This window comes from Bufo bufo, chromosome 2, assembly GCF_905171765.1.
Source record: "Bufo bufo chromosome 2, aBufBuf1.1, whole genome shotgun sequence".
Classification (NCBI taxonomy): domain Eukaryota; kingdom Metazoa; phylum Chordata; class Amphibia; order Anura; family Bufonidae; genus Bufo; species Bufo bufo.
In genome coordinates, this window is record NC_053390.1 from 765,824,910 (window position 1) to 765,838,549 (window position 13,640).

Here is a 13,640-nt window from a genome sequence, read left to right on the forward strand (position 1 = left end):
TCATCTCTTTCAGGGAAGACCCTGCATTTTTCAACAAGATAATGCCAGACCACATTCTGCATCAATCACAACATCATGGCTGCGTAGGAGAAGGATCCGGGTACTGAAATGGCCAGTCTGCAGTCCAGATCTTTCACCTATAGAGAACATTTGGCGCATCATAAAGAGGAAGGTGCAACAAAGAAGGCCCAAGACGATTGAACAGTTAGAGGCCTGTATTAGACAAGAATGGGAGAGCATTCCTATTTCTAAACTTGAGAAACTGGTCTCCTCTGTCCCTAGTCGTCTGTTGAGTGTTGTAAGAAGAAGGGGAGATGCCACACAGTGGTGAAAATGGGCTTGTCCCAACTTTTTGGTGATTTGTTGACACCATGAAATTCTGTATATATATACAATAGTGCCTGCGCTATCGCTATTAGGTTGTCTCTATGTGCACTAAGGCAGACAGAGCCGCTGCTGAGTACCTGATTGGATAACGGCTGCTCCGATCCAAAGTGGTATGTACAAGAATAAAAATGAACAAACTAATGTTCGGTACCAGCGCTGGGAATAGAATGGATATTAGTTTAGTTTTGGTAATTACCTTATTCCGGCAGGACCAGGGGTTTGATCGGATAAGGTATGCACCGACTGTCCGGTGTGGAAACAAGATGAGGTGACTTTACAGTGCTTCTTGCTTCTTTTCTTCTTGCTCAACCTCGAAGTGCGTATGCCGCCCCAGCCGGTGGCTGGCGTGCGCACGAGGGAGCTGTGATGGTACAGGGTTCCGGAACGTATGGCGTGACGTCACGACTGACCTACGGGGTAATCCAGAGACCAAAAACGATCCTACGTAGGATCATTTTTGGTCTCTGGATTACCCCGTAGGTCAGTCGTGACGTCACGCCGTACGTTCCGGAACCCTGTACCATCACAGCTCCCTCGTGCGCACGCCAGCCACCGGCTGGGGCGGCATACGCACTTCGAGGTTGAGCAAGAAGAAAAGAAGCACTGTAAAGTCACCTCATCTTGTTTCCACACCGGACAGTCGGTGCATACCTTATCCGATCAAACCCCTGGTCCTGCCGGAATAAGGTAATTACCAAAACTAAACTAATATCCATTCTATTCCCAGCGCTGGTACCGAACATTAGTTTGTTCATTTTTATTCTTGTACATACCATGAAATTCTGATTCAACATATTTTTCCCTTAAAATGGTACATTTTCTCAGTTTAAACTTTTGTTCCGTGATTTATGTTCTATTCTGAATAAAATATTAGAAGTTGGCACCTCCACATAATTGCATTCAGTTTTTATTCACGATTTGTATAGTGTCCCAACTTTTTTGGAATCCGGTTTGTATATTAACTCCTGACTTTACATTGGGGGACGGATCCGTTTGAAATTGCACCATATTGTGTCAACGTCAAACGGATCCTTCCCCATTGACTTGCATTGTAATTCAGGACGGATCCGTTTGGCTTCGCACGGCCAGGCGGACACCAAAACGACTTTTTTTTCATGTCCGTGGATCCTCCAAAAATCAAGGAAGACCCACGGACGAAAAAACGGTCACGGATCACGGACCAACGGAACCCCGTTTTGCGGACCGTGAAAAAATACGGTTGTGTGCATGAGGCCTTAGGGCTCATGCACAGGAACGTATTTTCTTTCCGTGTCCATTTGTTTTGTTTTCTTCACGCAAAGTATGCAGAACCATTCATTTCAAAGGGTCCGCAAAAAAAAGCTGAAGTTGCTCCATGAGCATTCCGTTTCTGTATGTCCGTATTTCCGTTTTGCAAAAAAATAGAACATGTCCTATTATTGTCTGCATTACGGACTAGGATAGAACTGTTTTTATTAGGGGCCAACTGTTCCGTTTGGCAAAATACGGAATGCACACAGATGTCATCCGTATTTTCAGTTTTTTGCAGACCTCAAAATACATATGGTCGTGTGCATGAGCCCTCAGAAAAAAGTCTCTCTCCCTGCACCAGATGTATCATCCAGCCTGGACCCCTGTGATAAATCTGGTGCAAGTCTAGATAGCTTGCCTAAATTTACGCCATCTACAGGATAAGTAAACACGGTTAACACTCAATGGTGAAATACTATATCACAATGATTGTGAAGGTTTAGCAACTTCGGCATCTTAGTAGTTAATAGAGGGAGGGAACTCCCTTTGTCCTCTGATCAGTACCCTACAAATATAATCTCTGATTGGCAAGCAGTGGACAAGGCAGGCCTGCCATGTCCCAGAATCACTATGCACTGTAATACAGAAATATTACAGTGTATATTACAAGCAATCAAACTATTTCATGTTCAAGTACCCTAAGGGAACTAAAAAAAAGGTTAAAAAAAGTTGAATAAAGAATTTAAAAATGAAATATAGATATTCGACAGATAGAAAGATATTTGATAGATAGATAGATATTAGATAGATAGATGATATAGATGATATAGATAGATAAAAGATATAGATAGACAGACAGACAATAGTGTTGGGTGCGAATATTCGAATTGCGAATTTTAATCGTGAATATCGCCACTTTGAGAATTCGTGAAGATTTAGAATATAGTGCTATATATTAGTATTCGCAAATATTCTTGATTTTTTTTTTCATCTGAACCCATGATCTCTCCCTGCTTCTTGCTTGTGGGACAATGAGAAGTCAGCAATGTCTTTGTCTTTGTCTTTGTCAGCAACATCTCTAGCAAACAATAGGAAAGTTGCCTACCCGTTACTATATAAGACAATCCCCATCAGCCATTTTCAGAAGTTTTTTGCAGTTCTGAAAGAGACAGCAGTGTCATTGCTGTGCTCTGTGCTTTGCCGTGTCATTACATTAGATAGTTAGTTAGTTAGCTTATATATAAATATATATATATATATATATATATATATATAATATACACAAATAGTGCAGCAGCACAGTCAGAAATGGTGAACTGGGTGCAATTCCCCACAGAGGTCGGCCCTTCCTCCACGGTATATACTTAGCAAATGACGAGGCAGCACTTCCAGCTTTAAGTGAACGGGTGTGGACCCCAAACTTTAATCCAAGCGACGTTTCGGCCTGCTCAATAAGGCCTTTATCAAGCTACATAACAGTGCATATGACAAGGTATATATACCCACAATTCAATACAAATCAATTACAAACAGTGGTTACACATGTCTCCAATCAGGTCACATGATCTTTAACTATATCGTCACATGACATTAGTGTGTGATAAACATTACAAATATACTCCTACTAGAGCGTACAAAAGTTACAAAACTGATCATAGTAATATTAAGAACCGTGTGTACAGATATATTTGTGTACCTCTATTTAGGTTAAATAGAATACGTGTCCATTTCGTGCATGACTACACAAGGTGGATGCTGTGCAAAAGTGCTAGGTGCATATAGAGTTAAAAACATCTGTTATTGGTACGGCTGTACCATATCACAAATTAAAAACAACAAGAAGGAGCTCACCACACATGGACACTTAGAACCGTCCGGAATTGGCGTCCCCTCGTTGGCGGTGCGCATGCGCCGGGCCAGACGTCTCTGGCCACGCCCCCGCCGCCGCCGTGCACCCACGTGGTAAATCCATGGACCGCAGCGTCATCCAATGGAGCGCACCGTAGGAGCAACAGCCGCGAGGGGAGGGAGGCCAGGTCATGTGACTCGGCATCAGTCGCATCGCAAACGGGGGCGTGTTCAGTAACCATAGAGATGTATACTGTGTTTAGACATGCGGACGATCGCACAGACGCCAGGAAGTATACATGTGCACAAAGTCCAAATAACAGCGCACCTTGGGGTACCTGGAAATGGCCCAGGGGGAAGGCAATCTGACTCAGCCTATAAGCCTAGAGCGACTGCATCGTCCCCAATGGCCACCACCATTATACCTTCATTGCGTGTGGTTACAATGGGACACACCCCTCCCATCTACCTACACATATAACAATAATGTGTATATAACACCACTAGCTCCCAGGTGTGTGGCTAGTGAAATGACATACACCATCTCTACAAATTCAACCGCTGTAAAACATCAATAGACATAATGTGCATCATGCAACCCATCCAGGCAATCAGCCGCCGTCCCGCAAGTCTCCACACAATGGTCACTTTCACGTTCATGTATTCAAGGTCCTTAGGCGGCTCCATCCAGTACATAGACAAAGGTTCATCAAGCTCATCCAAAGTGATCTAGAATGAATGAAATATGTATCAATATACAATAGTTGTATTCACAAGAAAGCGAGCACTGTTAAGTATCTCCTACACCAGACAGAATGGTCGAGGACCCCCACGTTAGTGAGTACTGCACACATTCATTACCCACATAGTTCCCATCTATATTCAGCATTGAGGCCATCAGGCTTCAATGTATGTAACCTGTGTATCCACATGATCTCACGTTGTTTTAGTAGTCTTTCTCTGTTGCCTCCCCTTTTAAGTGGGGGAATGTGGTCTATCACCCTAAATTTGAGGTCCCTCTCTCCGTGTCCAGCCTCAACAAAGTGCTTCGGCACAGGGATATCTCTCCTCTTTTGATGGATCGAATTGATTTGTATTGAATTGTGGGTATATATACCTTGTCATATGCACTGTTATGTAGCTTGATAAAGGCCTCATTGAGCAGGCCGAAACGTCGCTTGGATTAAAGTTTGGGGTCCTCACCCGTTCACTTAAAGCTGGAAGTGTTGCCTCGTCATTTGCTAAGTATATATATATATATATATATATATATATAAAATACAGATAGTATGTGGGAGATAGTCAGTGTAGGTTAGATAGTTATATAGTTATAGGTTCTGCTGGCCATACATACATGCTACAAACATAGTGCTGTGATGTCACAACAATACTGCACCAATCTGTACTAAGCCTCAAAGCTAGGGAGAGGAGAACGGTCACCTTCTAGGAAACCCCTAAACCTGGCCATGACTCCTGTCAGTATGTATAAACCCGGATGGTGGGAAAATACATACACCAGAGCCTAAACCCTAGGAGCCCTGAAATACCCTAAGGTAGTGACAGGGAATGAGACAACTTGTTCCTTTCAAGGTGAATGAACCATCGTCTCCCTGAGGCCTAGAAACAAGCATAAGGGAACAACCAAATACAAATAGCAATACAACTTATCTGATAGAGAATGGATGAGCAGGAACACACAGTAAAGGTCCACACACCAACTCTTCCAAGTCCAGGCAGAGAATATCAACCACATGGATAGGAGTGTGAGACCGAACTAAATAGGGGAAGCAGTTAATGACAAACAGGCTGCACCTGACCGGAGGTGTGGTCATTACCAAACAACAACACTGAGAATCAAGAGGCTGTCAGTTAACCCCACGTGCAGCCAGCCTTCCAGATCTTCTGACCTCTGACACGGGAGGTACCGTGACAGTAATATGTAGTCAGACTGCTTAAATGTGAAGTTGCACGTATTGCACAAAAACATGCGCATCATTAATTGCCGATTTGCGCAATTGCGAATATATTGGAGCACTCTATCTGCATATTAAGCTATTGTAATGTTCTGCCGTGCCAACCATTTTCCCCAATCTCAGGAAACTTCTAACAGCTTGAAAAATGTAGCAAAAGTGACCCACGCCTGTATTGCGCATATTACATTGCCGATTTTCGCAATCGAGAAAATAATCGCAAATTCTCGAATTTGTAAATTTAAGCTTAATATGAATCTAGCAGAGCAATTGTAAAAATGAATGGTGGGAGCTCTCAATGTGAGGTTTGGGTCTGGTTATAGTTTTAAAGAGATTGTCATGTGGCATTAGCCCTTTAACTTATCCCATTGTTTAACCCACTTGGTGAATGCCATAAAAAAAGTAATCCCCAATGGCAGAATTGGCATCTTTTTGTTGCCGCGCCTCCCAAAAAAAGAATAAAAATTATTAAAAGAGGACATGTATCCAAAAATGGTATAAAACACCCTATACATTGCCCTGCAAAAAAAAAAAAAGCCCTAACATGACTCATTTGCTAGAAAATGTAAAAATGTGTGAGACTAAGCAATTTTTGGTCTACAACTGTAATTTTTTTTTATAAAAGTAGCAAAATATGACATATTTCTACAGTATGTTGAAATAAAAGTTAAAAAAAGGTTATGGCTTTTGAAATGATGAGATGAAAGTACTAAAAAATAAAGACAAAAAAATATGCTGGAGCTTTAAAGGCTATGCAGACATTTGGGCACGATTGTTATTTTTACATTTTACTTATTTTGTGCTAAAAACATTTTTCAGTTGGTCATTATTAACAATTTTCAACAGTTTTTCCTCATTTAAGCCATACTAAGATTAATACAAATTTAGCTTAAATGAGTGTTTATGAGCTGTTAAATGAAGATAAGGGCTACAGGTCAAGCCATCACAAGCAGCCCTCTGACAATTTTCTTTGAGAAGGAGACCTCACTTATTACTGACCACTGTATTCAATCGTGGGGAAAACAGAACCCTGTTCTCATTATTAGGGGGGATCCCATCAATCCTATAGACTAGTAAAAGAGAGGACTAGATAATAGAGGAAATCACACACTAACCTGTATGTTTGTGATTAAAGCACTTGTGTTAAGCTCTCAGCTTCCTATATTACTGTGCGGTCTCTCTGATTGTGTCTGTCTCACTCATTTCCTTCTCAGACATATTAGACATTATCTTGTGATCACTTGTACTATTCTATGTATAAAGGTAGTGACCATTTAAATGAAAGAAATTTGGAACAACTAGGACTCTTCCATGACCTGGCTGCCCAACCAAACTAAGTAATTGGAAAGAAGGGCATGGATAAGAGAGGTGACCAAGAAGCCAATAGATCCTGTGTGCAAATGGGAGAAACGTTCAGAAGATCAACCATCACAGCAGCATTCCATCAATCTGGGCTTTATGGCAGAGTGGCCAAAAAGAAGATTCTCCTCAGTACCAGAGACATGAAAGCACCTGGAGGACACTCATACTGTGAGAAACATGATTCTCTGGTCTGATGCAACCATGATTGAACTTTGTGGCCTCAATTTTAAACATCATGTGTGGCCAGGCACCGCCAAATACCATCCTTACAGTGGAGCATGGTGGTGGCATCATCATGATGTGGGTGTATTTTCAGCGCCTGGGACAGGGTGACGTGTCTGTGTTGAGGGAAAGCCGAATAGAGTAAAGTACAGAGATAATCTTAATAAAAACTTGATCCACAGTTATCTGGACCTCAGACTAGACCGAAAGTTTACCTTCCAACAAGACAATGACCCTAAGCCCATACATCCAAGACAACACAGGAGTGGCTTAGGGACAACTCTGTGAATGTCCTTGAGTGGCCCAGCCAGAGTCCTGACTTTAGCCCAGTCAAACATCTCTGGAAAGTCCTGAAAATTCCTGTACACAGATGGTCCCCATCCAACCTGACAGAGCTTTAGAAGATCTACAGAGAAGAATGGCAGAAAATGTAGGTATGCAAACCTTGTTGCATCATACCCAAGAAGACTGAAGGCTGTAATTACTGTGAAAGTGTTTAACCCCTTAGTGACCACTAATACGCCTTGCTACTGCTACTAGAGCCTCGTCAATAGGCATAAAAGTAGCCCCAACCATACAGCATAAGAACAGAACAATGACTATCTCTAAATAGGTGAACCTGAAAGGTTTTTTATAAATGTGGAAGATGTGGAATTACAAAACAACTGCGGGCTCTAGGAAGGTGGATTTAGTGTGTTCTACACAAAATTCTTATAAGTGGGAAATCAGAGAGTTTCTAACTTGTACTAGAATTAATGTCATTTATATGATTCAATGCCCCTGCAATAAGCAATATATAGGAAGAACAAAAAAAATTCTAAAAAAAAAAAAGAATATCAGAACATATAACTAATATCTGGAATGGTTTTGAAAAATATACTGTATCAAAACATTTCAAAGAATGTCATAACAAAAACCCTAGGGGTCTAACTTTTACAGCAATAGAATGCATTCAACGAAATTACAAGTATGTCTCGGGCCGAATCTAGGAGAATTCTTTACTTTGAAAAATTAATTCCACAAGGATGAAATGCTGATTTGGCACTTTTTTAGTTTTTTTGGGAAAATGGGGTCTGGGCCCAGGACTGATGAGACATCAAGGCCTGGCTGTTCCATTTACCAGCACCTTGATCTCTTCTCAGAGTCGGGCTCTCCCCCCTTTTAACATCTGAAGGTTAACCATATCAAGGAAATAATTCTATAAAATTGAGCAATTATTTTGAATAGCCTTTTCAGATATATATATGCAAAGGGGACAAGAAGACGAAGTAACAATATGGATCTTTTTATTTATTTTAAATATAATTCTGCATTCTTTGCATTAATGTATTAATGTATATTAAGGCAATGTTTATTCTTAAATGTGACTTGATACAATGATTGGGAATAATAAAAGAAGTACTCCCCCCAAAAATAAAATTTTTGCTATATATTCTAACTCTATGATTTTAAACATAATCGATACACAAGAACAAAGAAAAGAAAAAGAGATAAATATGGGAATATTAAGTAGAAGGTCTGATCCAATTACGGGTTTTCATGTAAACCCATTGGCAAAGGATTCGAGTCCAGATTTTGGCAATTATTAAACAATAAAAATGAGGAAAGTAATCCATATGACATACAGCCACTGAGAAAGGAGCTGGAGCTCCGAAATGCGTCTAGCGTTGCATGTCACTACGATAAATATTTTGTTGGCATGTCGACAGTTTCATCTAATGAAAGATATTTCTACTTTGAAATTAATCCACTTATTGAGCACTGTGGCTATCAATCTTGGAGCAAAGTATCTACCTGGTGAGCAGTAGGAGGAAGAAAGGGAAGATACCAAGTACCACTCACACATGCGCTTATAGGAGAACGCCAAATGCCATTCATACCATTTACAAGTGTTTCTAAAGAAGACACCTAAAGATAGGGTTAAGTGCACAGCCTCAGATACCTCTATTTGTGGTTCAGAAAGTAAGTGCTAGAATACGTTGCTGGTGGAATCCTTTACAACATTTAATCAAGCGGTGTCTGTAATATTGGTATCTATGGACGTTATTATCAAATAACAAATCGGCATAGCGGAGCTTTATTCACATCTAGTGACTAATTATATCATTTGGCTCCAGAGATTTTGAATATACTAATTCCCATATTTGAACTGTTCAATATATTTGAACTGTTCAATATATAAACATGGAGATCTACTACTAATCATGTTTACAAAGATCGAGTATCGATCATGTTTATAGGAATTAAAAAATTTTGAATAAACTTTTGGGACATTTTCATCTATTATATTTCTTTTTTCATCTGCTATATATACATTTTTTAATATATTTATTAAAAACACAAACAAAACGCAACCAAAACACAACATAAAAGATCTGATATCCTTTCACTAAAACACAATATAAAGGATCTGATACTCTTTTCTTATATGAATTAATATAATATTATTATATTTTATGGACTGTTTAATCATGTGGAATAATGAATTATGAATAACAATGAATCACTGAATACATTTTTATTTTAATTTTAATTTGGATTTCTTTTAACCCCTTTCCGACCTATGATGTACTACTATGTCATGGGAACCACTGCGTTCCCGCAATTTGACGTAATAGTACGTCATAGTGATCGCGCGGGCACCGGAGCGGTGCGCGTGCGATCACTGCAGGGGCCCGGCAGTCTGTGGTAGCCGGGCCCCTACTGTATCAGCCAGCATCGCTGTAAAAGCTGACCGCAACATAGAAGGGGTTTGTGTCGGGTGAGTGATTGCATCGAGTCCCCGCACTGCTGTGGCAGGGACCCGATGCGTCACAAGGCAGCCTGATGCCGTGCAGAGGTTGCCCAATGCCTTGCACGACATTGGGAACTGCCTTCTACGGGGGCCGAGGAGATGCAGCCTCAGGCCCGGTCTCCTAGGAAACCTGTTAGTGTATTACTCACTGTAGTACACAAACAGGCAATGCATTACAATACAGATGTATTGTAATGCATTGCAGAGGGGATCAGACCCCCAAAAGTGAACATCATAAAGTAAAGAAAAAAAACACCCCTTTCCCCTTATTTTATAATAAAAAACAGAAAAACAAAACAAAAACACACATATTAGGTATCGACGCGTCCATTATGACCGGCTCTATAAATATATCACATGATCCACCCTGTCCGATTAACACCATAAAAAAAAAAAAAAATAAACAGTGTAAAAAAAAGCCATTTTTGTCACCTTACATCACAAAAAGTGCAACACCAAGCGTTTAAAAAGGCGTATGTCCCACAAAATGGTATCAATAAAACCATCACCTCATCCTGCAAAAAATGAGCCCCTACCTAAGACTATCACCCAAAAAATAAAAAAAACTATAGCTCTCAGAACATGGAGACACTAAAACATCATTTTTTTGGTTTCAAAACTGCTATTATTGTGCTAAAGAGAAATACATTAAAAAAAATATACATATTGGGTATCGCCACGTCCGTAACAACTAGCTCTATAGAAATATCACATGACCTAACCCCTCAGGTGAACGCCGTAAAAAAAAAAAAAATGTAAACAAAAAGCCATTTTTGTCACATTACATCACAAAAATTGCAACAGCAAGTGATCAAAAAGGTGTATGCCCCCCAAAATAGTACCAATCAGACCGTCACCTCATTCCGTAAAAAATGAGACCCTACCTAAGAGAATTGGTAAAAAAATACAAAAGCTATGGCTCTCCGACTATGGATACACTAAAATATTTCGGTTTAAAAAATGCTATTATTGTGTAAAACTTAAATAAATAAGAAAAAGTAGACATATTAGGTATTGCCACGTCTGTAATGATCTGCTCTATAAAAAAGTCACATGACCTAATCCCTCAGGTAAAAGCTGTAAAAAAAAAAAAACGTAATATAGAGCAAATTAAAATCATATGTACCCCAAAATAGTACCAATAAAACTGGCACCTCATCCTGTAGTTTCCAAAATGTGGACACTTTTTTCAGTTTCTACTGAAGGGGTGCATCAGGAGGGCTTCAAATGGGACATGGCATCTAAAAATCAGTTCAGCTAAATCTGCCTTCCAAAAACCATATGGTGCTCCTTTCCTACTGCGCCCTGCCGTGTGCCCGTACAGCAGTTTACGATCACATGTGGGGTGTTTCTGTAAACCACAAATAAACCCTTGCTTTGCTACTGGAAAAAATGGATTAAAATGTAAAATCTGCCAAAAAAATGAAATTCTGAAATTTCCTCTTCATTTTCCATTAATTTTTGTAGAACACCTAAAGGGTTAACAAAGTTTGTAAAATCAGTTTTGTATACCTTTAGGGGTGTAGTTTCTAAAATGGGGTCATTTTTGGGTGGTTTCTATTATGTAAGCCTCACAAAGTGACTTCAGACCTGAACTGGTCCTTAAAAATTGGGTTTTGGAAATTTTCAAGATTTGCTTCCAAACTTCTAAGCCTTCTAACGTCCCCAAAAAATAAAATGTAATTTTCAAAATGATCCAAACATGAAGTAGACATATGGGGAATGTAAAGTAATTACTATTTTTGGAGGTATTACTATCTATTTTAAAAGTAGAGAAATTGAAATTTGGAAATTTGCTAATTTTTCCAAATTTTTGGTACATTTGGTATTTTTTTATGAATAAAAATGATTTTTTTTACTAATTTTTACATAGTAAATATAAGAAGTACGATATGTGACGAGAAAAAAATCTCAGAATGGCCTGTATAAGTAAAAGCGTTTTAAAGTTATTACCACATAAAGTGACACTTTATTGGAAAATAAAAGGCCTGGGCAGGAAGGTGATAACAGGCCCGGGGTTGAAGGGGTTAATTAGATTATACCCTCCAATTGCACCACTTTTGTTCTTTTCATGTTGGTTACTTTGTTACCCTACTTATACCTGTGTTTCCCGGTTATGCCCGGCATGTTTCTTGTATGCTGCAAAACTTTAATAAAAACAAATGAATCAAATATTCCTTTTTTTCGTTGTAATTTATAAATGCACATCTAATATATAAAGCTTATATGTGTGTGTGTGTCCGCTAAAGGAATCCACACTGTTGCATTTACAATCGAGAAATTTGGCACACAGGTACATCAGGTGTCCGGGAAGGTTTTAGAAGAGGTCTCAACTCTCTAGGACAGTGGTCGGCAAAGTGCGGCTCGTGAGCCACAAGCGGCTCTTTAGACACTTCTATGCGGCTCTTTGGTGCGCAATAATCGAATCGCGAATAATCGATAAATGCGATTTTGCAGACCCGAAAATGATATATGAAGGGGCACATAACTGGCTTTGTGTGTGAAGTTTTTTTACTACTGTCTGAACTCTGAAACAAGCTCTCTCCTATTGATAATATGGCCAGCCTCTGTACTCACTGTCACTATGAATGCACTGCAGCGAGCGGCTTCCGGTGCAGCTACATCACTTCCGGGTATAGACTTTTGTCCGGGTATAGAAAAATGGCAGAACACCGGCCAGCTCGCTGCAGTGCATTCATAGTGAAAGTGAGTACAGAGGCTGGCCATTTTATCAATAGGAGAGAAATTGTTTCAGAGTTCAGACAGTAGTAAAAAACTTTACATACAAAGCCAGTTAGGTGCGCAATTTAGGACACATGAGGGGACACATAGGGCCATGAGGGGGACCAGCATAAGATGCTATATGTGTGTCTTATGCTGGCCCCCCTCATTACCCTATGTGTCATAGCACACATCCCCTGCCTATAAAAGTGCCATCCACAGATCCACCCCATAACAGTGCCATCCACAGATCCACCCCATAACAGTTCCATCCACAGATCCACCCCATAACAGCGTCATCCACAGATCCACCCCATAACAGTGTCATCCACTGGTCCCCCATAAGTGTCCTCCACAGATCCCCCATAACAGTGTCTTCCACAGATCCCCCATAACAGTGTCTTCCACAGAACCCCCATAACAGTGTCCTCCACAGATCCCCCATAACAGTGTCCTCCACAGATCCCCCATAACAGTGTCCTCCACAGATCCCCCATAACAGTGTCCTCCACAGATCCCCCATAACAGTGTCCTCCACAGATCCCCCATAACAGTGTCCTCCACAGATCCGCAGAAAACTTGGAAAGAAATGGTTCCGGATACAAATGGAGATCCTCCTTAAAACTCCTTCTTTATTCAATATTCATTTACAGCAGACCGTCACTTGGTACACAAAACAAGTTGACACGTTTCGGGTACAAGACCCTTAGTCGTAACAGACCAGCACAGTGAAACACAAGAATTTAACTGGATATTGAGCCCACCCCTCCAACTATCTGGAGAGGAGAGCACCTTTTCATTGGTTGTTTCACTGTGGTGAACACCCATCTTGCAGACTGCTAATCACAGAGTAGATATCCTTCACATTGTGCTGAAGCTCTCAAGCCCATTAACCCCTTATGGGTTGTGCCTAGTTGGATTTGGCTAGACTATGGAAAGGAGAAAAGTCGCACAATGTGAATGATGTCCTACATATAAAAACATATAAACACATATAATGACATTGCTAGAATGGCCACATTCATGCCAATGGATTCTCAACATAGGGATCTATTAATCGCCTCTAGAAGGAAGATATATATACATACAAATAATGATAAATATAA

At 40.2% G+C, this 13,640-nt stretch overlaps 1 protein-coding gene across 3 annotated transcripts in view; it reads right to left on the reverse strand.

Annotated features, from left to right (window-relative positions):
- LOC120990315 overlaps positions 1-13,640 on the reverse strand; it is a 459,898-nt gene that overhangs the window by 123,621 nt on the left and 322,637 nt on the right. Inside the window, exon 16 of one of the 3 annotated variants that reach the window (XM_040419046.1) lies at positions 5,877-5,887. The exons of the other annotated variants lie outside the window; for them this stretch is intronic. Within the exon in view, the coding sequence (XP_040274980.1) occupies positions 5,877-5,887 (11 nt within the window). The remainder of the gene's footprint in view (positions 1-5,876; positions 5,888-13,640) is intronic. 3 annotated transcript variants of the gene reach the window in all.